The 21,868-nt window shown below is 46.1% G+C and overlaps 8 protein-coding genes across 8 annotated transcripts; 3 read left to right on the plus strand and 5 right to left on the minus strand.

Annotated features, from left to right (window-relative positions):
* Window positions 1-588: 588 nt before the first annotated feature.
* Window positions 589-863, minus strand: N7511_005109 (helix-turn-helix domain-containing protein; the record flags this gene model as incomplete). The annotated part of the gene is given in 3 exon segments (XM_057127486.1): window positions 589-617; window positions 680-767; window positions 786-863. 3 exon segments carry the CDS (start codon window positions 861-863, stop codon window positions 589-591), a joined length of 195 nt encoding a protein of 64 aa, XP_056984003.1.
* A 2,751-nt stretch (window positions 864-3,614) lies between these two features.
* N7511_005110 (uncharacterized protein) lies at window positions 3,615-4,088 on the plus strand (the record flags this gene model as incomplete). The annotated part of the gene is made up of 3 exons (XM_057127487.1): window positions 3,615-3,885; window positions 3,939-4,006; window positions 4,065-4,088. 3 exons carry the CDS (start codon window positions 3,615-3,617, stop codon window positions 4,086-4,088), a joined length of 363 nt encoding a protein of 120 aa, XP_056984004.1.
* A 1,026-nt stretch (window positions 4,089-5,114) lies between these two features.
* N7511_005111 (uncharacterized protein) lies at window positions 5,115-7,602 on the minus strand (the record flags this gene model as incomplete). Its single annotated transcript, XM_057127488.1, has 4 exons — window positions 5,115-6,198; window positions 6,266-6,945; window positions 7,044-7,155; window positions 7,211-7,602. 4 exons carry the CDS (start codon window positions 7,600-7,602, stop codon window positions 5,115-5,117), a joined length of 2,268 nt encoding a protein of 755 aa, XP_056984005.1.
* Window positions 7,603-12,172: 4,570 nt separating this feature from the next.
* N7511_005112 (uncharacterized protein) lies at window positions 12,173-13,503 on the plus strand (the record flags this gene model as incomplete). Its single annotated transcript, XM_057127489.1, has 4 exons — window positions 12,173-12,300; window positions 12,362-13,088; window positions 13,147-13,422; window positions 13,480-13,503. The coding sequence occupies 4 exons, from the start codon at window positions 12,173-12,175 to the stop codon at window positions 13,501-13,503; spliced, it is 1,155 nt and encodes a 384-aa protein (XP_056984006.1).
* Window positions 13,504-14,419: 916 nt separating this feature from the next.
* Window positions 14,420-15,309, minus strand: N7511_005113 (DUF3425 domain-containing protein; the record flags this gene model as incomplete). The annotated part of the gene is made up of 2 exons (XM_057127490.1): window positions 14,420-15,120; window positions 15,168-15,309. 2 exons carry the CDS (start codon window positions 15,307-15,309, stop codon window positions 14,420-14,422), a joined length of 843 nt encoding a protein of 280 aa, XP_056984007.1.
* Window positions 15,310-16,312: 1,003 nt separating this feature from the next.
* N7511_005114 (alpha/beta hydrolase) lies at window positions 16,313-17,119 on the plus strand (the record flags this gene model as incomplete). Its single annotated transcript, XM_057127491.1, has 1 exon — window positions 16,313-17,119. One exon carries the CDS (start codon window positions 16,313-16,315, stop codon window positions 17,117-17,119), a length of 807 nt encoding a protein of 268 aa, XP_056984008.1.
* Window positions 17,120-17,742: 623 nt separating this feature from the next.
* Window positions 17,743-18,645, minus strand: N7511_005115 (alpha/beta hydrolase; the record flags this gene model as incomplete). The annotated part of the gene is made up of 1 exon (XM_057127492.1): window positions 17,743-18,645. The coding sequence occupies one exon, from the start codon at window positions 18,643-18,645 to the stop codon at window positions 17,743-17,745; it is 903 nt and encodes a 300-aa protein (XP_056984009.1).
* Window positions 18,646-19,054: 409 nt separating this feature from the next.
* Window positions 19,055-21,323, minus strand: N7511_005116 (fungal specific transcription factor domain-containing protein; the record flags this gene model as incomplete). Its single annotated transcript, XM_057127493.1, has 3 exons — window positions 19,055-19,129; window positions 19,179-20,348; window positions 20,406-21,323. The coding sequence occupies 3 exons, from the start codon at window positions 21,321-21,323 to the stop codon at window positions 19,055-19,057; spliced, it is 2,163 nt and encodes a 720-aa protein (XP_056984010.1).
* Window positions 21,324-21,868: the final 545 nt, after the last annotated feature.

Below are 21,868 nucleotides of genomic sequence, written 5' to 3' on the forward strand. Positions count from 1 at the left end.
CATCTCCAGACGGGCTCGATCGGGTTTAAATCAGGTGAGTGTGGAGGCCAATCCTCGACGTATACCCCGTGGGTTTCAAACCACTCTTTCGTCATTTTCGCTGTATGAATCTTCGCGTTATCTTGCTGAAATACTATCTTAGGGGCATAGAAGGGTAATAGACCTTTTTCCAGCGTTTTAATATAGGATTTTGCGGTATATCCCCTCCCCGACCGTGAAGAAGGGTCCTGTTCCATGATAATCAATTTTGTTCGACCTCCTAGCTAGATTGCACCCCAAACCATTTGTGAAATATCTTTAACGTGTGCCTTTGCATTGACAAAGTCTTTTCGAAGGCCTTCTGAGGTCTTACGGAAGCACCATTGTGGTCCAAAGTTCGAGGTTCGTTGCACCGAACACTCGTCCGAAAAGATCCACGATTTAAAGTCCTCACGTCGCTATTTCCTAGCAAATTTCAACCTCTTCTTTGCAAGGGATAGCCTAATAGGGATTTTCTGTTTCGATTGACACTTCGAGAGTCTGAATCGCTTTAAAATCCGACGAATTGTGGAAGGTGATGGATGATCGGGTGACGCAGCGCTAAGCTGTTTATACGTCTAAAACGGATGCCGGCGAGCCTGTAAATAGATTAATTTGTAAGCGCGTCTATTCAAGATTGGGGGACGTCCAATTTTCTCACGATTTTCGAGCTGCTCGTTGATTGAATAGCGTTTAAGCGTATTGTAGATAGTTTTGCGGGTACAGCCAAAATCGGCCGCTAGTTTAACCTGGGTAATATTACCTACCTTATAGGCATAAACAATAGCGGCTCGTTGCTCAGTAGAAAGCTGAGCTTTCCCTGGCTCTTTTGGTCCCAATTTCATTAAAGTTGGGCTGTTGTGGGAGGTGTAGGAGAGAAAAGAAAAATTGATGATGGTTGTTGGGCCAATATAGTGGGTAGTAGTGGGTAATGATAATCGGTTAATATCTGTATGTAAGTAATAAATAGACATTCAAATTTCAAGACAATTTTTCAATTGAATTCACGCTTAGAAGAAATTTAACTAGTGAAAAGGGAACGGCGCGATGGCAGTCTGGTCAAATCAGACGGGTCGACAACAGCAATGGGATCATAGGCAAAACCCAACAAGAGGTAGAGCTATAGGAAAGGAGAGCACATAGGGGTGGTCTGAAGAGAAGAATGTCTCTATCTTGCTACTATCAAAGAAAGTTGTATTCGAGGTGTCGAATGACCAAAGCGTAAGTATATATAGTTCCCACAAACTGCTTGGGAAAGACTAGCGAATATTTGGCTGTGAATATACAGGCAGCTTAATCTACGCAATCCGGTACACTTTTGGTGCTTTCCTTTCTGCTTCATAAATCATTACACAACCTCAAAGGTTATATCATGAATTATCTTCTCGTGTGGTGAAGCAAAAAAGAAAGCAACAAAAGTGAACTGCATTTTGTAGAATTGGACTCTTTGCGTGTTTCCCTTCGCGATAGATATGAGTTAGTAGAAGAGTCACTGAGTAAGAAATGTATTTTAGGCTAATACTCAAGAACATACCTGCGATGAACGTACTTGTTCCTTAACATGATGTTTGAGCTTGATTACTTTTGAGTCAACCCACACACTACAAGCTACATCAGGCCGGTGAAATGATTGATAATAGGGCATCGTGCGATAGCATGAAAATGGGATTGACGGGAGTATTCTCAGTTGACAACGTAATTTCACAATGAATATTTTGTTGACAAAAAGAGAAATACAGAAAGAAGTTATATCACAGCTAATTCAAGATGGAGCAGCCCAAAAGAATAAATCTTAAATAGGCGTCAGTCAATCGCATAGTGGACACCTTCGCTACCCAGTCTGGATTATGACTGCAAATAATATTGTCAGTCACAGCAGGTCTTTACTCAAGTCATCCTGGCAGCTATGTTATACACAGTACTTTGTGAGATACGCTAGGCATGATTCTAATGCATGAGAATCCTATGCTGCGAAAAGTGTGATACGATATGGTAGACACATGAACATGAAGTTCAATCAAGGATCCAAGGGAGGGGGGAAAAATCATCCCTTAGTTAGCTGGTTGGTTGGCCCTCCTTCCAACCAATCCACTAACCTTGTGGCGTTTGCCAAGCCTATCTCTTCCCAGCCCGCATTTGTTTGTGCATGTTAAAGCCCAAATAGGCGTTCGAATTTGTTCGTTTAACCCCAGTCGTAAGGACGTGTTCAATCAAGAATGATGAATCGGAAAGGATGTTTCATAGAAGCAGACCAAGAAATTTACAGAATATGTCAATTGTTTCAATTTCCCCCCATCATAGATTAACTAAATTATTTGATGTTTCAGTTAATTTACCTTAAAAGTGGTTAGTAGAAAGGGCGATATTGAAAGACGAACAGGCTATTGGTGCGGTCTCGATGTGTGAGCTAGTCCTTGTCGCAAACGAAAGCATGGGGCGAATCACAGCATTCTGTAGCTGTCAAACGTCGGAATTTGAGCGCCCTAGCCGAGTGCATTCTGACGTGTCAACCCGCTGGACGGCTCTAGGGCCGTCGAATAAAACCTTGGTCTTACTCATTCTTGTGGCATCATGAGTCTGAATGGACTCAGATACCCGAACAGAATTGGAATTTAGGAATCTGTGCTAACGCAAAGATTGTGATATCTTGATATTCCGTCCTGTTTGCATAATGAGCGGTCCATCCTTCTATGTTACCTGGTTCAATCAACAAAGACACAGTGACACCTCCCTGCATTGTTCGTCAGATAAGATGGATAGAAATTAACTTTTCGATATAGAAAATCATGTTTGAAACATAATAGCTAGGTCGGATCAATACGCATTTAGATGACGTTATCGTTACTTAAGCCCGTTTGCTTTGATAATTAGCAGTCGCATAGCAAAGTTTACTCAGCAACTACATTAGCTATTCCGCAAACACCCTTAGAGAATAACGCCTAAAAATGCGCTTTTCTTGAATTCGCTCTATGAATAAGGATATACTGAATGAGGGCTTTGATATTGTCATGACCGGGAAATAGGAATGCTTGATGCTCTGGTGCAGGGGATACACTAATATCGAAACTAGTAACAAAACTTCAGCATATGCTTGAATAGAGATGCTACATAGTTCTGCGAGAAATCTATGTGTGCCTTGCATATTCAACAATCTCTTAAAGCTACCACGATGATTTTATTCAGCAGCTCAGTGATGACATTGGGTAGCTCTAGAAGTCACCTGCCCCAATTCTTCCAGACTTATATTAATTAAATGGCAAATGGAAGTGATACTAAAGCATGTACGAATGAAGAAATCTAGTCATGTCAAAGTATTGTGGCTCAGACATTCAGTAATGTGAAATGAAACTTACGTCAAATACCGAGGGACTTTCAGGAAGATCCCTTGAGACAATTGAAAGGGTCGAGCTTGATGAAGTCGGCCCCTTGGAATGAGACTATGTATTCTAGGAGCTTCAGAGAGTACGACGAAAAGTTATAAAAGGTTGAAGGATCCCGCCAGTCACTGAATTATCTCACACACATCTTCTCCTCTCAAACAATCAACCAAACTTTCAGTCTTCTCTTCCACCAGTCCAATCGACCAATCATTCACCATGAAGGCCTCCATTATCTCCATTATTTCCCTTGCTGTCGCTGTTGCAGCCTTGCCCCCGTCAGAGGTCAACCACAAAAGGGGCGAGATCGTCTCTATCGCGAAGGCTGGTGACCAGTGCCAGGAAGGAACGGTTTCTTGCTGTACTCCTGACGGCAACGATGAAGACCCTTCTTCATTCCTGTCCCTTCTCAAGAAATTCAAGCTTCTTGACTTGAATGTCGTGTGCTCTCCCGTCGAGGTTCTCAGTCACATCAACATCGATATCCTTGGTGAGTCATGATTAGTCTCCCGATTCTATCAACAGACATTAACATATCAAAAGGCAAGGTTGATGAGAAGAACGAAAACGTTCAATGCAACCATAGCCTTGCTTGCTGCACTGGCACTCAAGTAAGTTTCGCAATTGGAACCATGATAAAACTCGCCTGTCTAATGATGAGAACTATAGTGCAATGCCATTTCCGCCAAGTAACTTGGACGGCACAGCGTGACTCCGCGAAAGACCAGGAGTGATCCATTAAAGGATTTGTTTCTTCTTTAGTAACGGAGAGGATTCCTCGTTTGGGCATGGTAATCTTCAAGTCTAACTGGGATGCCAGTCTTCATGGACCCTGCCCTTCCAAATTTCAAGACTCCAGAGGGTCTGCTCAAGTGGCTAGCCACATGACTAAGCTTTCAACTGCCTGTGTGATTATTTGCTGGTTTGCATGTTTGATCTTCTCAATTGTTTTCTTCTTCTGTTGATTGCTCTTGCAGCAATCGTCCACTCATTTGGCAATTTAATAGTCATAGGTACAATAATAAAATCACATGTTACAAGAACTTCAAATGATCACCACTAAATTCAGTGGCCTGTAATTGAAATCGGGGCTTCAAAAAAGTTAGAGAGAGTTCGACCGAGCCAGCATATTTCATGGCTGTAATTCAAGTTCAGCAGGAGGCACAAGCTATCTGGGCATCCCACAGCTTCTAAAGCGGTGTGATATTGTTTTTGGGCTATCTCCAACGCAAGCAGGGATTTTGCGGTCAGATCTGACATGTAGACTCAGTTGAACGACTTCGTACAGGCCCAATCCAACACGGGCATGGAAAATCCTTACGGGGTTGAAATATTGTATGTAACTGGAGTTCGTGTTTGAAAAATCCGCATTTGAATTGTAATTATTTCGCATTTCTATCTTGGCTTTACTGTTCACATGGTGATTGGCCCCGAGGCTCGTGTTGCCCGGTGCGACCAGCAAAGGCGCCGTTGCCTCGTAGTACGTGGGACTCCTGAAAATTGCATTATATGACTTGATGAAATGAGTCTAACATACATGGATCTGGAACTTTACTAAGTACAGCAATAATGAAACTACATTGTGAGGGTTTCAGGTTTTAAGTCTTTGCCGTTCAAATCACGCTATTAAAATCCCTTTTTGGGGGCTGATATAGCCAAATCTGTGAGCTCAAGTAGTAATGCTAGACGAGAAATAATCAATTTCTGGAATCTTGCTGTTCAAGCAACCGAGCCAAGTTTCAACCCTGGATGTGAGATGATATCCGAAGAAATAAGCCAGGCTTTTTGAGCGGAGATATTCACTTTTGACAATGTTTTGAGCCACGCTAAAGCTTTTTGCAACTTCATAGAGATTGCAATGTTTTCATTTGTGCCAGCTTTGGTACAGAGAAATAATTCAGTCAAATTGATAGTGATGGTCTGCATTAGATAATGGAGAGCGCACCACCATGGAACGACCCCATGCAGCCAGGTCAAGTTTGGTTCATCTGGCAGCAAGTCCAGTAGTTGACCTGCGGCCCGAATGCAGGTTTCCGCCATTGGATCGGAAACCTCCTCAGATGCGTCAGAAGTCGTTGTGATACTATGAAGAATTCGTTGAAGGCACGGCTGTGTGATGACAAGCTTGACGGAGTAGAACTGGAGAGCAACCCTAGACAGCTGATGCCTCAGTGGCTCGTTCTCAGAGATCGTTTGGAATTGGTAAGATGCCGGAAGCGAGGCGAGCCAAGTGTTGGCTTTGGTATTGAATGAAGCAATAATTCTTTCCACTTCCACCCATTGTTTATGGGTTGTACCAGGAGCGTAAATTTTGTCAATTGCTTCACGCATGAGTATTGTCAATTCCACCCCATATGAAAAGGACAAAGAATCGCTTGGCTGGGGCGATTCTGGGATGGAAAGGACGATAGTTTCGGTGCTAAGCAATTGACATCTTGAAACTGAGCGTCCCAGTAGTCCATCTTTGTCCTGATCATTTTTCAAGGAACTCCTCCCTACGTTGTTAAAGAAGTTTAACGCCGACTGAGTTAAATCCTTGTTTTCGTTGAAGTTCTTCTGGGCAAACCGGACATCCAAATCCCCCTCCTCAAAGGGAACTGGGGGTGGTGTTGTGCAAAATGCCTCGTTAATCCTCGAGGGACGGCCAGTAATCTCTGCAAGCGAAGTATCAAGTACATACAGTGCCCACCACACCCGATATCTAATCTCTTTCGATAAAGGGGCCACAATCTGGCTTTCATTACGGAGGTTGAGCCCCATAGCTAGAGCAGAACAGATTGCAATGCCGCAGCACTTCCAAGACCTGTGAGACAAATTTGTTAGCAAGGAAGTTCGTGGGAAGATTGAGTCTGAAAGTGGGATATCAGCACCTATTGACTTGCCCACTAGCAAGGAGGTAGAACGCTGCTAAGCATTCCACTTGTACTTGCTGCAAGCTTGAATGATCTCGCAATGATGCCTTGTCCATACTAAGTATCCATCCCCGTGAAAAAAAAACCCGATGTGGGAATTCGTCACACTCGGTAATATTCTGCGTGGGTGATAAGTGCATTCCGGCAATGGCGAACATGAAGTTCAAAATAGCTAGCCATTGCTTCCTAGGTCGGGCAGTTGTATCGGCGTAAAACAATTTGTATTGACCAAGGAAAGTCATTTTGCCAACGACAGGGAATGATGGGTGGATGATTCGAAAATAGGTGTCGATGAGCTGGTCCGCCTCGGACTTCTCTGGCCTCTCAAACACACTAACTTCATCTTGCACCTCCATCCTCCAGTCAGCTCTGTAATAATTTATGGAAGCGATGGACAGTCGACGCGTAGTTTCCTGCGACGTAGATGGTGTGGCGGAGGCTTGTTCCAGTGCAGACTTGATTCTGTACAGCCATGCCATCTCTGAGTGCTCACCCACAAATCCTAGTGCCTGTAATTCCCCGTTACGATTGAAATCTTCATCTGTGTGACCGAAAGTAGTCGGTGGAGCCTTTGGTGTATTGGAGCGCTCTGCTGCTAGGGGACACAAATTCAGCCTAGCCCGATCGTGGCTCAAACCCTGTATATCGTCAGAGAGAAAATCAGAAATCCTGCGGAGATGAGCTGGTCTAAACTGAGGATATAGACGAAGTCAAACCGAGGAAAGGTTAAGCTCACGTTGTTCAGTGTTCGGTCAACATGCTGGGCAGAGGTGCTGTCAAGCTTGGGGTAGACATCACGCAACAGATTTTCTAACGTATCAATATGTGCGCTCAAGTCTTCCATTTTTCTGATAGTTGAAGTCAGCTTCAAACATTCAATACTGATTTTTCTGTGCTTCATACTTGTTGACCACCTCCCGCTTTCGCTCACTATAGTTGCAGTCAAGCCCGAGGTCTTCACATCTTTGACACACCGGTCGCTGGCCGCTGCATTTGGTTTTAAGCTGGCGGCAAGCTTTGCATGCTTGACTAACACGGGCTCTGTTGTTCCAGCTTATCGGGGTACTCATGCGAGATATTGGAACCTTAGGATTCGGGTTGTGATGGTTTGTAGTGAGAACGAGTCTCCTGGACGGCCCCTCGGTATTGCTTGGAAAATCATCGAAGAAATAGTCGACGGGAAAATCAAAGAGATGTGGACTCTCAACAAGTTCGTGATCACCTAGAGCGAGCATATTTGATGCTGAACTGCTTCCAAGGAACGGCACTAGATGGGAGTTTGGGTACCCAGTCATTGGACTGGCTGCTGCCTGACAGCTTCGATTAATCGATTAAAGGTGTTAAAAAACATAGAGTGACCCCGCTGAATTATATTCATAAGGAATCGAGGATCTGCAGATCTTTGGTTAACATTCCCGACTTCGAGCATCTCCCTGCATGCAGTCAATTTCACTACACGAATTTGGCGAAAAAATGCGACAATTCAAAGTGTCAAAAAGCATGCATCTTTCATCCCTTCCACAATCCAAAGCGATCGATCAGCCATTTCAGCTAGTGAAATCACAATCCTTACGTTTCGACGCTCAGACCAGTAAGCTAAAAACAAAGTACCATCGATCGCCAAGTTGATAGAAAACTGCCGAACAAAGAGACATAACATGCAAGCACTATCATCTTGTATATCTATCTGTCGATTACCAGCTTACGAGGCTTTATTGTTGCGCTCTCGTTCTTGGTACCCCCTCACTAACATGTAGTGAATTTTAGAGGTATTGTTGCAGCATTGTATTGAAGTGACTCTACAAGATATACCCGTGGTAAGAATTATGTAGGATGTAATTACCAGATGTGGTTGAAAAAAATCACTAGGGGATACGAAGACTACTGATACAGGGCCATATCTTCCAGAAACAAGCCATACAAGGGCTCAAGTAGATGAATGAAACAAACCATTTCGCTAGAACCAGCCCACTTGAATGAATCAATTCGGTTTTTATTGAAATGTCAAATTTTGGGAGATAAGGCAAGCTGCCGGCGCTCATGTCTTACTTTTGACTCGAGCGTTACTATCTCCTGCCTTATGTGTATTATATTATCATTATTGAGCATTGATGGGGAACGTACCCATTGTTATTGGTCGCAGCAGGTTACCAGTGCATAGGTTTGCGTCTCAGCCAATGATTTGTCGTTTAGCGTTCGCTACCCTGTTCCCTGCGAGGGACGGAAAAATAAGCCGGCGCTTGAACGGAATGGTCGACGTGAGCTCACCAATCGTGGGCGAATCAACATTTCAAACCCCTGGGTCTAAATGGCAGGGAGGTAAAATGCTAAATTTAATGCTGGAACTCTCCATTGGAATCCAAAGACATGAACAGTATGGGCCTCAGCAATTTCTTTTCCCCTGCACCCTCGGTCGTCGGCACAGTAAAAAGGACCGGGCCTATGTAGCATCTTACGTGGGAAAGGCCAAATATTCATGAATCTACCTGCCAGTCAGAGCTTATCGCCGTTATTTTTTCATGTTTTGAAGTTTCTCTCTGCGCCTTTGTGATTATAGCCACTGGCGCCTGGCAAAGCGGTCAAGCTCTACAAGGCACCCCTTCGCGCTTTTACCTTTGAGGGATAAAATAGCCGTCAAATGACAATGATGTGGCTGAGTTCCACAGGCTAGGATGCAAGAGCTAATTTGAATCATTCGCTCGGCCTCTAATGTAATGAATGCATTAAAAATACAGTAATCATTCCGCGGAGATGTGCTCCAAAACACAGGAACAGACATACAGTTACCGTTTGTAAGCTTTGGACATTTTCTAGCCGCATATCTACTTAATGATATGACACTCTATCATTTAAAATCCTCACGCAGTTCAAGTAATATGTTTGTATGCCAATCAGTGATCAACAGTTGCAGGTACGCGACCCAGGAACAAAGGGGTTGCCACGCGGATGGCAGATAACTGATCCCACTGAAGTGAGCCGCACGCCAAGACCTTTTCCGAGAAAATCATTTGAGGGGAAAAATCAGCCGACCAATAAGAAGCATGTGGCTTGTGTACACATTGCCAGGGCGCAGCTTCAATGCGCAACTATCGTTACATTTTTACCCCCCTTCAGACCCAATTAGCTACCGCCTTCTCTTATGGCCTACACCGCCTAGTAAAAGCATTAAGATATTAGTTGACCATAGACATATTAGCATGGAAAGCCGGTCTACGATGTACGCTGCTGAGCTTAGCGGTATAGATATGCAATTTGCCAGCATTGGAGCTTAGAAAAGAGGCAATAATAAAGAGAACCCAATATATGAAATGGTTCAATGGTGATCAGTCTCTCTGGTAGCTAAGCCACTATTTAGGCGGTCCAGAACCCACAGAGACCGTCAGGTTTGTACGTTCGCAGTCTTCATGACCACATAAGGACACTTCTACATCGATACTGGATATTGGCTACCATACGCTGGATCCCAACTCATTCTGGCGTGCCTGGGAATGAAGCCGTAGGTAGCAGTGCGAAATGCGCGGCACTCGAAGATTTTTTGGGAGGTGGGACTAGCAATGGAACTGGAGTGGATAAATCGACTGTCCACCTTGTCGCAACTGCCGAGCGAATAGTGCAATATCGTATTTAGAAGAGACGGAAAAAGTAGTCAGACTGTGAGAGAACTGCACAGTCTACCAAAGGCTTGGTGAAATGATCAAATAAGAAGATTTTACGTCGCTATGAGTATTCTTCGAAACCATTTGTTAAGACATCTGGTGATATCGTGTGATATATAGACCTGAGCTCGTTCAGCATAAGAGAGAGTTTCAACCTGAGGCTGAGTAAGTCTTTTAGCTGCAAATGAGGCTCAAGTGAGAACGGAGAACGGGATCTGATCTTGCTGATGCAGGATTTGAGGAGGAGGGGTTTAAATGTAGAGTTGGCATGTTCTGGGGACTAGCTAATTCCCGTACGGCATTATCAGGTGTTCTGATGAGCTTTCGCTTCAACTGGATGAAGTGCCTATATAGCCATTACCATAATAGTTAGGCTGCAACAGGCTCATTGAAATTTGGTCGATTGATTGATTAAAGCTGGAATCCGATGAAAAAGTTCGCAGCGCAGTTCTAATTGCTTTGCACTGTCCACTTCTGCTAGGAAATCCTTGCACTTTCCGGTTCACCCTAGTGTGCGTGCCCCCGTAGTCAGCACACCTCCGTTCACTAATAGTCGCGCCGTCAGTGCCTGGATGCTTTGGAGAGAGATCGCCATTCGTGTAATGACCGCATCGTGGACCTCTGGAGCAGGCTTTTCCTATGTGTCCAAAATTCTAGCAACGATAGAATTGATGGATTGTTGTAGCTCTGTCGTATATGACTCCGTTATGCTCGCTGCTGTCCCATACAATGGAACCGCAAGAATCCGTTAAATGTTACTGTTGCCAGGAATACGACCACATAGGAAGGACCTGCTCCAGAGCTTCACGATACGTTCACTGCGTGGATGTTCGTCTCTCTCCAAACTGTCCGGGAAAAGACAGCGCAGCCATTGCTGAACGGAAGGTTGCCAACTGCGGGGGTCAGCAGCGCAGGCTCAGGCTTAGGGTCGGGCTCCGGCCCACGCCAGCCGAGCAGGGAGCCAGTGAGCTTGGATCCAACACCGAAGAGACAACATCCATGGGTAGCAGCCGTGGACCTGACAAACAAGCCAACGTAGCCAAAAGGGCCAAACCAACCAACAGCACCATAGGTAAAGCGTGCAAAAGACGGCCCAGCCAGTACGTTCTCATGCGAATTCATGAGAACATACAGGTTCTTCATTCCCAAGATTCAACAAACATCAGCCTCTGCTGTATCCTGACCCACGACCGCATACCGGGCAACAAAGCTGGAGAAAGCAGCGCAGAACTCGCAAGGAACGGGATATGCGACAGAACGGTCAATCAATCAATCAAAGTTCAATTAACCTGATGCAGCCCAACTAGTATCGTAATGGCTATGCAGGCGGTTCTATCCAGTTGAAGCAAGAACTTGCCCGTACACCTGATAATGTAAATACAGAAAAAGAACTGGTCCTCAAAAGAGAGACTGGGTACCAGCTCGACATAAATACCAATCCCACAACCCAAAACATAGGAAAAACCTGTTGCCGTAGGCATCCAGGTACAAAGAGCGCGCGCAGATGCACCATCTACTTTCTCACTATACCCATCTCTTCCCCTGCGACGGAACGGATAGATTTAATATCCTTTCAGTAGCTGCTAAGCGCGGGCACTAGCTCATCGGAGGTTGGTCAGATATTCAGGGCTTCAGAGCGACGCATGGATTGACTAATACGCATCAGCCTCTCTCGGTAGAACTGAGCTAAGGTCGCAGGTTTTTACGCCAGCTGTCTCGCTGTTGTGCATTCTGTGCATTTTTCAAGTCTGGACGCCAATGCTGTCACATGGACATACTTTCTTTTTATTGAGATCCAAATCCTTGGGGTTCTATTCCAATATATAGCTTACCACACCTTTGCTAAATAAGCTATTTCCAGAGAACAAAAACAAAATGATAAAAAATAAAAATTTTATCTGATTATTTGGCTAATCTCCGCAGCACTAGGGTTTAAGAAGACCGGTCCCCGCTAATGCAAGACTTATCTGTGTATGGGTCAGCGACTTGCATACCTGGCTCCATCAAGGCAGGGTAACGCCGCAAACCCCGAGTGGGTCTGGTCAAGTTTCACTGACTAGATACTAGGTGTATGACGACATAACTTGATTCATGTAATGGATATAATACCTGCCAATTATCAAGGACTGAACCTGCCACAAAGGCTGTATACTTCTGTCTGCTCTACTCGATCTATCACTTTTTTTTTCACTGTATCTCAGTACCTATCATGAGTGAAGTTTTCAAGGCAGGCCCCGTGCCAAAGACGTGGCTTGGTCGTCACCGAGTGCTCTCACCAAATGCCGGCGTGAGAGTTTCACCCGTTTGCCTTGGGGCCATGAGCTTGACGAACACATGGTGGGCTTGTGAACGAAAGAAAACTCTTAAGTTTGAATCTTTTTCTAACGTAATGCTATAGGGAAGGTTTCATGGGCAAATCAGACGATCCCTACAAGATTCTTGACGCATTCTTCGAACAAGGCGGCAATTTCATTGATACAGCGAACGTGTATCAATCGGAAGAGTCAGAGAAGGTCATTGGATCTTGGATGGAACAACGAGGCAATCGAGATCAAATGGTCATCGCGACGAAGTACTCAGCAGGATACCGCAGTTACAAACGTGATAAAGAGCCTATACAATCCAACTTCACTGGAAATTCAGTGAAGGCCATGCATGTCAGCGTCCGTGATTCAATGAAAAAACTGAAGACTGAATACATTGACATCCTCTATGTTCACTGGTGGGATTCTGTCACCTCCGTTGAAGAAATCATGCGCGGACTTCACTCTCTTGTCATGGCAGGCAAGATCCTGTATCTCGGTGCCTCTGATTTCCCTGCCTGGGTGGTGATGAAGGCAAATTCTTATGCTCGCCAGCACGGTCTGACGCCATTTTCATTATACCAAGGAAAATGGAACGCGGGATATCGCGACATGGAGGCCGAAGTGATTCCAATGTGCCGCGATCAGGGTATGGCCATCGTTCCCTGGGAAGCATTGGGTACAGGGAAGTTTTTGTCTAAGGAGCAACGAGAAGCCAAAAAAGGGGGCCGCATTTATGGACCGCCAGCGGAAGAGGCGCTCAAGGTTTCCGAGAAGCTGGAAACAATCTCTCAGCGCGAGAATACAACCGTGCAAGCGGTGGTAAGTTTTCATGCAGTCCCTGATCATCACTGTATCCTAACATCCACATCCACTACAGGCTCTTGCATACCTCCTCCAAAAGACGCCTTATGTTTTTCCAATGGTTGGCACCCGTACGGTAGAGCATGTCAAGGTACTGGAAGACGGATTGAAGATTGCTTTGTCGAAGAAAGATCTTGAATTCATCGAAGACGCGATTCCGTTCAATCCCCTGTTTCCCATGACATTTCTGTACACATTTGGCGGCGACAGGAAATACAGCGTTGGTCTAACACCAGCGGACAATTTCCAATATCGAATGGCAAGCTTCATGGATAGCCCTGACCATCAACCGGTTTGTCCCCCGTGAACTTGGCAGAAAGTGAACTACCTCAATGCTAACACTTTCCAGCCTGTCAAGCCCTCAAATGAGTGAAAGGGTCCTGCCAAGTTGTAAAAGTCCTCTGCAACGAATTGTGAAGGCCTGGGTCATACCATTTGCCTCTGCAGGGGGGAACGCGCAATCCTTATTCCGAGAAACTTGGCCAAAATCGATTCATCTGGTCATTTAGTGCCATTTATTTAGGGTAGTGCTAAAAGGCCACCCCTCTGTCAGTTAAAGTCAATCAAAGCATTCCATTTCTTTGCAGTTTTATCACTTGCATCTGATGGAGCAAGGGGGTTAGGGGACTTAAACACTCAGGGTACATGATTTACGTAGCAGATTACTAGTAGACTCAGGTACCCTACGTGCATGGACCCTACACCCTTGGCGAATATCGGTTTTTTGGTGGATTACTAAGCGAGGACTGATGATTTATCCGATTCATTAAAATACTAAGGATTTGATGTAAAATTTGAGGTAAAATTTGATGTAAATTCCATGCCCAAAAAGCGCTAAAATGCCGTTAGGGTCCCACAGGGTATTAGTCAGATTTAATTATGGGGGGGGATGGGGGTGGCTTTCTAGCACCCCTTTATTTAGATGCAATAGCTTCAAACATGCAGTCGACGACTCGCCTATTATTTTTAACGGGCAAATAGATCCTAACTCCCAACTATCTCTTTGAAGCGAGGGCATAATTTATATCGAAAAGGACAGCCAAGGCCGCAGCATGTCCCTTTTAAAGTAATGAATCTGAACTCATCCACGGCCACACCCGTGGAGCAGATCCTTGACTCAGGTTAGGAATAGTTAGTGGATCTGCTCAATCTCTACCCAGCTTTGGTCAAGTTTTCGATATACGATCAGGAATCTTTGGTTTCTCCATCAACTAATCCTGTTTGGTATAATCGCCACGCCGATAGATTCTAGACAGCACCGCCTCGTGATTCTGCAGGGAATGAAATGTTTACAGGTAGCGAAATATCAACTGCTCCCCTCGCCTCGCACGCCAGGTATTCGTCGAACTCATTAGTTCAGGACAATCCCGAATGACCCACTGCCATTTTTTCAAAAATGGTTCCGTCACTTCCCAACTGCGTACATCCCAAGGCTTCCCCCACACCAGTAGTCCAGCTTGGAGATTTGGTTCACCCCAAAATCCCATGATATCATGACAAAGCTGGTCATGATCACAAGCTTGGCCGGCTGCTATGAGATTGTCGCGCATCTTGGGTAAAGGGAAGAGATCAAGCCAGGGGTGGTGGGGAACTGTTATTTGGACCCGAGTCGGTCGAAGGTTGATAGGAATGTGGCTGTAGTCGTTTAATGTGGATTTCTTTTGCGACAAAGAATTACTTAATCGGGAATTAGGGTCGTCGTTCATCCAACCCGGTGGCCACCCGATTAGCCTCATGTTCTGCGTGAACGCGAGGAAGACGTTGACTTTTGTTAATGTGAAGAGATGCTCGGCGGCTGGATCTCCCTCTGAATAGCTTTGATACGCTGATTGTATAAACTGCCGAAGTATTTGCTTGAAATGAACATTTGTGGGGCTGTTTCCTGGCCGGGTCGTGTCTTGTGCTTGAGTAGCAGAGATCGAGCTGGAGGATACAACTAGGCTTTTGAGGTGGATATCTTCTTGTTGCAGTTTTATTCGCTTTCGCTTGCCTAACACATTAGCTCCTGTCAATCTCGATCGAGTAAGTATGACTTACGGTGTATCCTCTGGTTAATGCGATTTTGCCGCCGACGCCGTTCGCTGGGGTCTGTCAGCCCAGCCCAGGTATCATCCGCTTGCAGATCATCGTTACAGGCAGAGTGTAGCTTAGCGAGTTTTGGCAATGATCTTTCGGTCATTGTAGGTGTCAGCACTAGGGTATAAGGAGATATGATTGAAAATAAGATGGAGCGCTGGATGCGAGTTACACTGAGAAGGAACAGACTGGGTCTTCTTCAATCGGATTGTCGCATGAACGGAGTTATTCGCGGAGTTATGAAGTTTACAACGCTGATCCTTGAATATGTCTTCGCTCGTGGCAATTTGACCCTTGCACTGGATAGGTCGCCAGTAGGTTTTACATGTCCCTCAATGAAGTAACGTTACTGAATCAAACCTACCTATTATACGCAGCCACCAAGTATCCACCAAGTTCAAGCGCAGATTTCCTACAGGCTAGCGAATCGTTCAAGTATGATCAATCTCGAGGAAATCAGAACCAATACCTGCTAGAATCAATCGGAGTTTTTTGTTTAGAATAAATCGATTGTACCGATGCTCCCTCGGCTGAAAGAATCTACAGAGTTGAGCGACTTCAGTAGCAGTTATTACATACTGAAAATTTTGTCTTTGCAAATGGGGCATTGGAGCTGAGGGTGGAACGCCATTGAAGGGTGGAGATATTTGGAACTTTCCTGTTGCGGACTCGGAGTGGATCTTATTGCCTATCTTATCTGCTATCTTAGAGCCTATCTTATCCCGTGAAAGAAATGAGCGGTCGCCATTGGCTCCATGCTTCGCAGCGAAGACGATCGTCATCGCCGATACTCCAGTCTTTGCCAAGTTCTGTCGACGCAATGAAACCTATGTCAACTCTGCAAATTGTACGTACAAACATATTCTTGGCTAAATTCTTGGCGCAGGGAAGAGTCGTCAGTCAACAATGTTCGTGTTCCACCGTTAAATGTTAGATTTTCTAGGATATATATATAGCAAGCAGTTTATGATGTCTTCTACAGAACGACCCCAAAGAAAAGATTAAACCTCATGTTACCAATTTCGATATTGAAAGGGTCTATCACCCTAGCTGGACTCCTATTCCAGCCACAAAACATTACTGGCACTCTACCTGGCCTTATAATCATGCACCCGGGTGGAGGAGTCAAAGAGCAGGCTGCCAGTGTGTATGCCGAGAAGCTCTCGCAGCAGGGCTACGTCACTATCGCCTACGATGCTGCTCACCAAGGTGACTCTGGAGGCGTCCCGCACTTCTTGGAAGACCCCAACTCTAGAATGACAGACGCTTCCGCCGTGGTCGACTATCTCGAGACACTCGACTATGTTGACCCGGATCGCATCGCCGTGGTTGGAATCTGCGCCGGAGGAGGGTATGCAGCTGCCGCAGCCAAGGCCGATCATCGCCTGAAAGCTGTTGCGACGGTCAGTGCAGTGAACATTGGCGATGGTAATCGGGAGGGCTGGCTTGGAACCGAGGATGCGGCTGGCAAGATTTCGGTTCTTGAAGAAATCACCGGGCCCATTCAAGCTGAAGCCAATGGTACCAAACCGGAATACATCAACTACGTCCCACCAGTTCCGGATGAAAACACACCATATGACCTCAGAGATGCTGCCGATTACTATCTTACTCCTCGGGCGCAGCATCCCAACGCTCAGAACAAGATGCTTACACGATCTCAACAACTGATCCTGAATTTCGACGCATGGGATTTCACGGATATGTACCTCACTCAGCCAACCCTGATCATCTATGGCGACTTGGCAGAAAGCAAGTGGCATTCGGAGAGGCTCTACAACAGATTGCAGGGGGAAAACAGCGGAGTAAGTCGGTTTGTTATTCCAGGTGGTCGTCACATGGACTTCTACGACCGCCCAGCATACGTGGACCCTTCTGTTCAGCACATCGCCGATTTCTTCCGACAAGTTTGAGGGAAATTCAATCGAAAGGTCAATAGCAGACCGTACAGTGTACATAAAGCATTCTGTCTAACGGACAGTCAGTTCTGAAGTAAGTCCGAGAAAGCTTAGACGGATAAAAAGATAAACCATGGAAATGTGCAATGTCTGCAGCCTGGAGAGTAATTCTGAGATTGCCTGGGATGTTTTCTATCACTTGGCAAATTCTTCGAGAAAGTGTTAGTATTACTATTCATTCCATGCGTATAAGAAATCTATTGTATTTATCCAAGATCATAAGCTCTATGCATTAAGTTTTAGAATTCTTCTTGCTGACGTCGATTTGATATATCATGACACGAAACTTATATAACGCTTTTAAGAGCACTTATTGCAAAGTCCTAAGCACTGCTAGTGGACTGGAAAAAATCTTGAACCATGTTTATCCATATTGCTGGAGCTCAGACAGCGTTACATAAATACACCAAGACCGGTCAATCAAGTACAAATCTTCCGCTCGACTAGTACGGCAGGCATCCAGGATCTTAACTCCATAATTTACATGCGTATGAAAGGCATAGTGAAAGATTTATGATTTATATGATTTCAAGCTCGGGGGTTCTGCCCAGTGTCAAGGTCCAGCTAGATACAAACACTTATCCCGACAAGCTCGCTCGCATGAATTCAACCACACTCTTTGCCGCTGGTCCAACAGACTCCTCCTTATCGTAAAGGTCCATGTGCGTGCCCTTCGGGAGAATGACTTTCTTTGCCTTTCCGTCCAAGATCTTGCTGAGCTTCTCCGTATGCCACAGGGACCCAGCATTCTCACCGACAAGCAGTAGAGTTGGCTGCGTGAGGAACAATTCAGCGAGATGAAATGCATCGAATGTAAGCACCCTAGGGAAGCTGAGGAACAACATCTTGTTCTCTGCGCGGGGATGCTGCGCTCTTGGACCAAGATAGTAGTCATGCGCCTCTTTCAGATCATAGGGTGTCTGATCATCTAGTTGGGGAGGCACATACGGTGCGGCAGCACACTCCGACCCTTGAACCTCTGCTGTGATTTGAGCCGCAGCCTGCTCCAAGGACGCGACATGCTTCTTCGAATCTTCATCGCCATACCAGCCCAGTCGCGCTGAATCACCAATGTTGACCATGCTGATCGCAGCGACTGCTTTCAGGCGGTGATCAGCTTTTGTCGCGGCGACGGCGTACCCACCGCCGGCACAGATTCCAACCACTCCAATCTTTCCCGCATCAACGGTTTCATCGTTCTGCAGGTAGTCGACTACTGCATAGATATCGCTGACCCGCTCGTTGGGATCCTCGAGGAAATGCGGCTCGCCGCCACTTTCGCCTTGGTAGGAAGCGTCGTAGCAGACTACCTTGAAACCATCGGCAGCAAATTTCTTCGCATATACTTGCGCAGTTTGCTCCTTCACTCCGCCGCCCGGGTGAACGACAATGAGAGCGGGAAATTTGTCACTGGAGGTGGTAGGCGTGAAGAGGAGTCCAGCTAGCTCAATGGGACCTTTCTTGATGGATATGACAGACATGGTGGATTTGTTGTGTTACGGAAAAGTGTGATTGGAATCTTAAACGAGTCACAAGAGATAATATCAGTGAGTTCTTCATCGTGTCTTATATACTGATTCAATTAGGGAGACTTTTAGAGTTATCGGATTTAAGCTTGTCATTCATGGCTCCTGAGATCAGTTCCCGGCCCTGGAGCTCTGTGTTGGATGAATAAGCCGAAGTCATCCCGAGGTCCAATTTTTGCTTATCTCCGCAGCGCTAGGACTTTAGCCTCAGATCAACCGTTCACGCAAGTCCCTGAATGCGCAAGTGTTTCGAATGCGAAAGATTTGAATAGAATTTAAACACAAGTTCCTCCAAAAACGTTTTCCCTCAAGATGCAAGTCCTGCTTGACAGTTCTTTTGTTCATCTCCTGCCCTGTCTGCATCTTATGACCCGGGGAACATCTGGAATGTGTCGATACCTCCCCAGTTCACGTTTTGTGTGTAATTTTCAAAAGCGTTCTAGAAGATACTTAGGAATCCATTCATGTCGCCTCCTTGGAAAACTTACCCAATCAAAGTTCCCGCCATAGGAATCATCTGTCATGAGATTTGGAAACATCGGAAGATAAGACCCCGCCGTGGTGGTGTCCTCGTGGCCTTCCCCACGATTTTGGATCATGGTTGAGGCGGATAAATGGTTGCTGAAGTACATGTTGTGTAGCGCGCCCGAAGCATGCGTCCCGTGATTTGCCGCGCCGGTGCTTGTTGTCAGGCCGGTTGAAAGCGGTCCTGGCATCATTGAATTCGTGGGATCCGGCAGCTCAGTAGAAGAAGAGTTGACAAGCGATGGCTGACTGGTCTCCCCTGCGGCGTTCGGTCTCGATGAGGGGCTTTTGATCTTTTCTAACATAATCTCCAGTACCTTTGATGCCTGAAGTGCCTCAGTTGAGCCATCGGCAAGTCCTTTCCAGAAATCCTTGACCATTTCGAGATTGCTCAACATCTCCGCCCTTTGTTCAGATGTCCAGAAAAGGGCTGTCTCTCGCAGTCGTTCGTCGCTGCTAACCTCAGCCATGCAATCATAATGAAGATCTAGCGCCACAAGCATGGCGCATACTAGGAATTCCTTGGTAGCCATGGAATTTACAAACCATTCAAGCAATCGAGGATATTGGGTATCATTTGATTCCCGATGCAAAGTGACTAGGCTTCGTAGCGTGTCTGACGCAGCTGTGACAGCAGCTCGGCGCGAGTACGCGTATTGTGAGTTTTGTCGTGCGCGAGGCACGTATCTCTTATGCAATAAACAAATGATCTTGAGGTACAGCGCATTGATGCTGAACCTGTTCATGATCACCGTGACTGGATCATGGCATCCCTGTAAGGGCACATCCTGCAAGTGCTGGGGGAACTTCTGGTAGATCCCACGAAGTCGGGTATCAAAGCGCAGGATTTCTTCGTACGGAACTTGACCATCAACGCGGTTTGTTGTCTGCAGGACATCGCTCATCTCTTTACATAATTGCACCTTCGCGATCATATATGCAGTTGGTGTGAGCTCATCAATTGGGCGAGATGGAGGCAGAGTCAGACTTTCCGGGCCAAAATCCTCATCGAAAAGATTGGTAGGCACCTGTGTATCACACTGATGACTGTAAATCGTGTTAGGCAGCGAGACCTGATGGGAAAACATGACATCGGCGATTCTCAACAAAGTCCATGTCCGTCGCCGCATTTCCTGTTGCGTGATGTTAGCTTGTAGTAAACGAGAACCCATGCAAAACACTCAACTTACACCATGAAACGGAGTCAATGATGGGAACCACTTGGCATCACGATGGTATCCCATATGCAAGGCGATCTTAGTTACCAACGAGACGATCAACCAAAGTCCCAGATCAACATCGGTCCGCGACGAATACTCTGCGAAGACGTAAAGCAGCATCGTCTCCGCTGTGTTTTCAACGGGCTTCGTGTAGTCAGCCGTGATAAGGCACTGCACGGTGCGTAAACGGTACTCGCTTGCCATCCTGAAGGTCTGTCCTTCCCATTCGCTAGGTTCGTCTCCAAGCTTGTGGTAACTCAGCATTGCGAGGCACAAGATTGAGTAAAGTAAACCCAACCACATGATTGGAGTTGCGGACGGGTCTTGCCAGTGAGATTGTAGTTGCTGGTGAAATGTTGGGTAGTGGACAATGACGATAGGATTGTCCGGCGAGTTGAAGTATCGAGCGCACAAGGAGAGCACAGTCGACATTGGAGGCAACTCAGCCCGTAGCTCGACCTCGGTCGCGGGAGGCACGGCGCCGAGGAGGAAAGTGAGCCCTTCTCTAGCATTCGCTGGCGAGGACATACTGGCATTCTCCTGATTGTTTTCTATCTCCTTGTGATTGGCAAAGTAAGCTTTAACCTCTGCAACTTCCGATAACATAGTATGCCAGTGCTCCTGACCGACATATTTTGATTTTCCCTTGTCAGCGTTCACATTCAGGTAACCCAGCGAACCGGCTAAGCTCTCGTCAACATTAGAATCCAAATCCTGACCACTGGTGGCTTCCTTGCTCCGGCCAGCTATTGCAGAGTGTGGTGTGCTGTCAATTGTTCCAGTGTTGGCTACAGTGGTGGCAGTGGCTACATCCGAGGCATCGGCATTACCATTCCCACGCATCAAAGCCAGGATAAGATCTTCCAAGCGACCGATACGATCTTGCATATCCTCAGGTCGCGGCGTACCTCGGCTTTCATTCCGTGTGCTTGGTGGAGACGTCGCGTAGACGCACGAACTGACGTCAGGACCTTCACGTCTCACACAATTTCTGCAAGGATGATTCCTATCACATTTCCTGGTGAGGAGATCAGTTTAAATGATCAAAGTACCATTACAGGTCTGCTTTACCATCTGCGGCTGGTTGTTAGAATCTTCTTTTAGGGTGCGAGAATTCGGGGTTGAGTGACTTTCTAGTTCGGCACGGGTAGCAACTTAGCGGGACTCTGTTTCTCTTCTTGGTAACATGAAACTCGGTTTCAGTAGACCTGGCCTCTAAAAAAGTGCCGAAGTTAATGGATGAAGGTGTGTGGTTCATCTTGATAAACAAGGGCGGAAAGTCCTCGAAGGGATTTCCGACAACATGAACGATGTTGAAATATTAGATCAGTCGACTTGAAAACAAAAAATTTTGGTCAGAATCTGGGAAAAGGGTTTGGGGTCACGATAGTGGAAAGGGTTGCAAGACCTCGCAAGTAGTCGCCCAGGCCGCC

This window comes from Penicillium nucicola (assembly GCF_028828085.1).
Source record: "Penicillium nucicola strain IBT 29836 chromosome Unknown utg000005l, whole genome shotgun sequence".
Lineage (NCBI taxonomy): Eukaryota > Fungi > Ascomycota > Eurotiomycetes > Eurotiales > Aspergillaceae > Penicillium > Penicillium nucicola.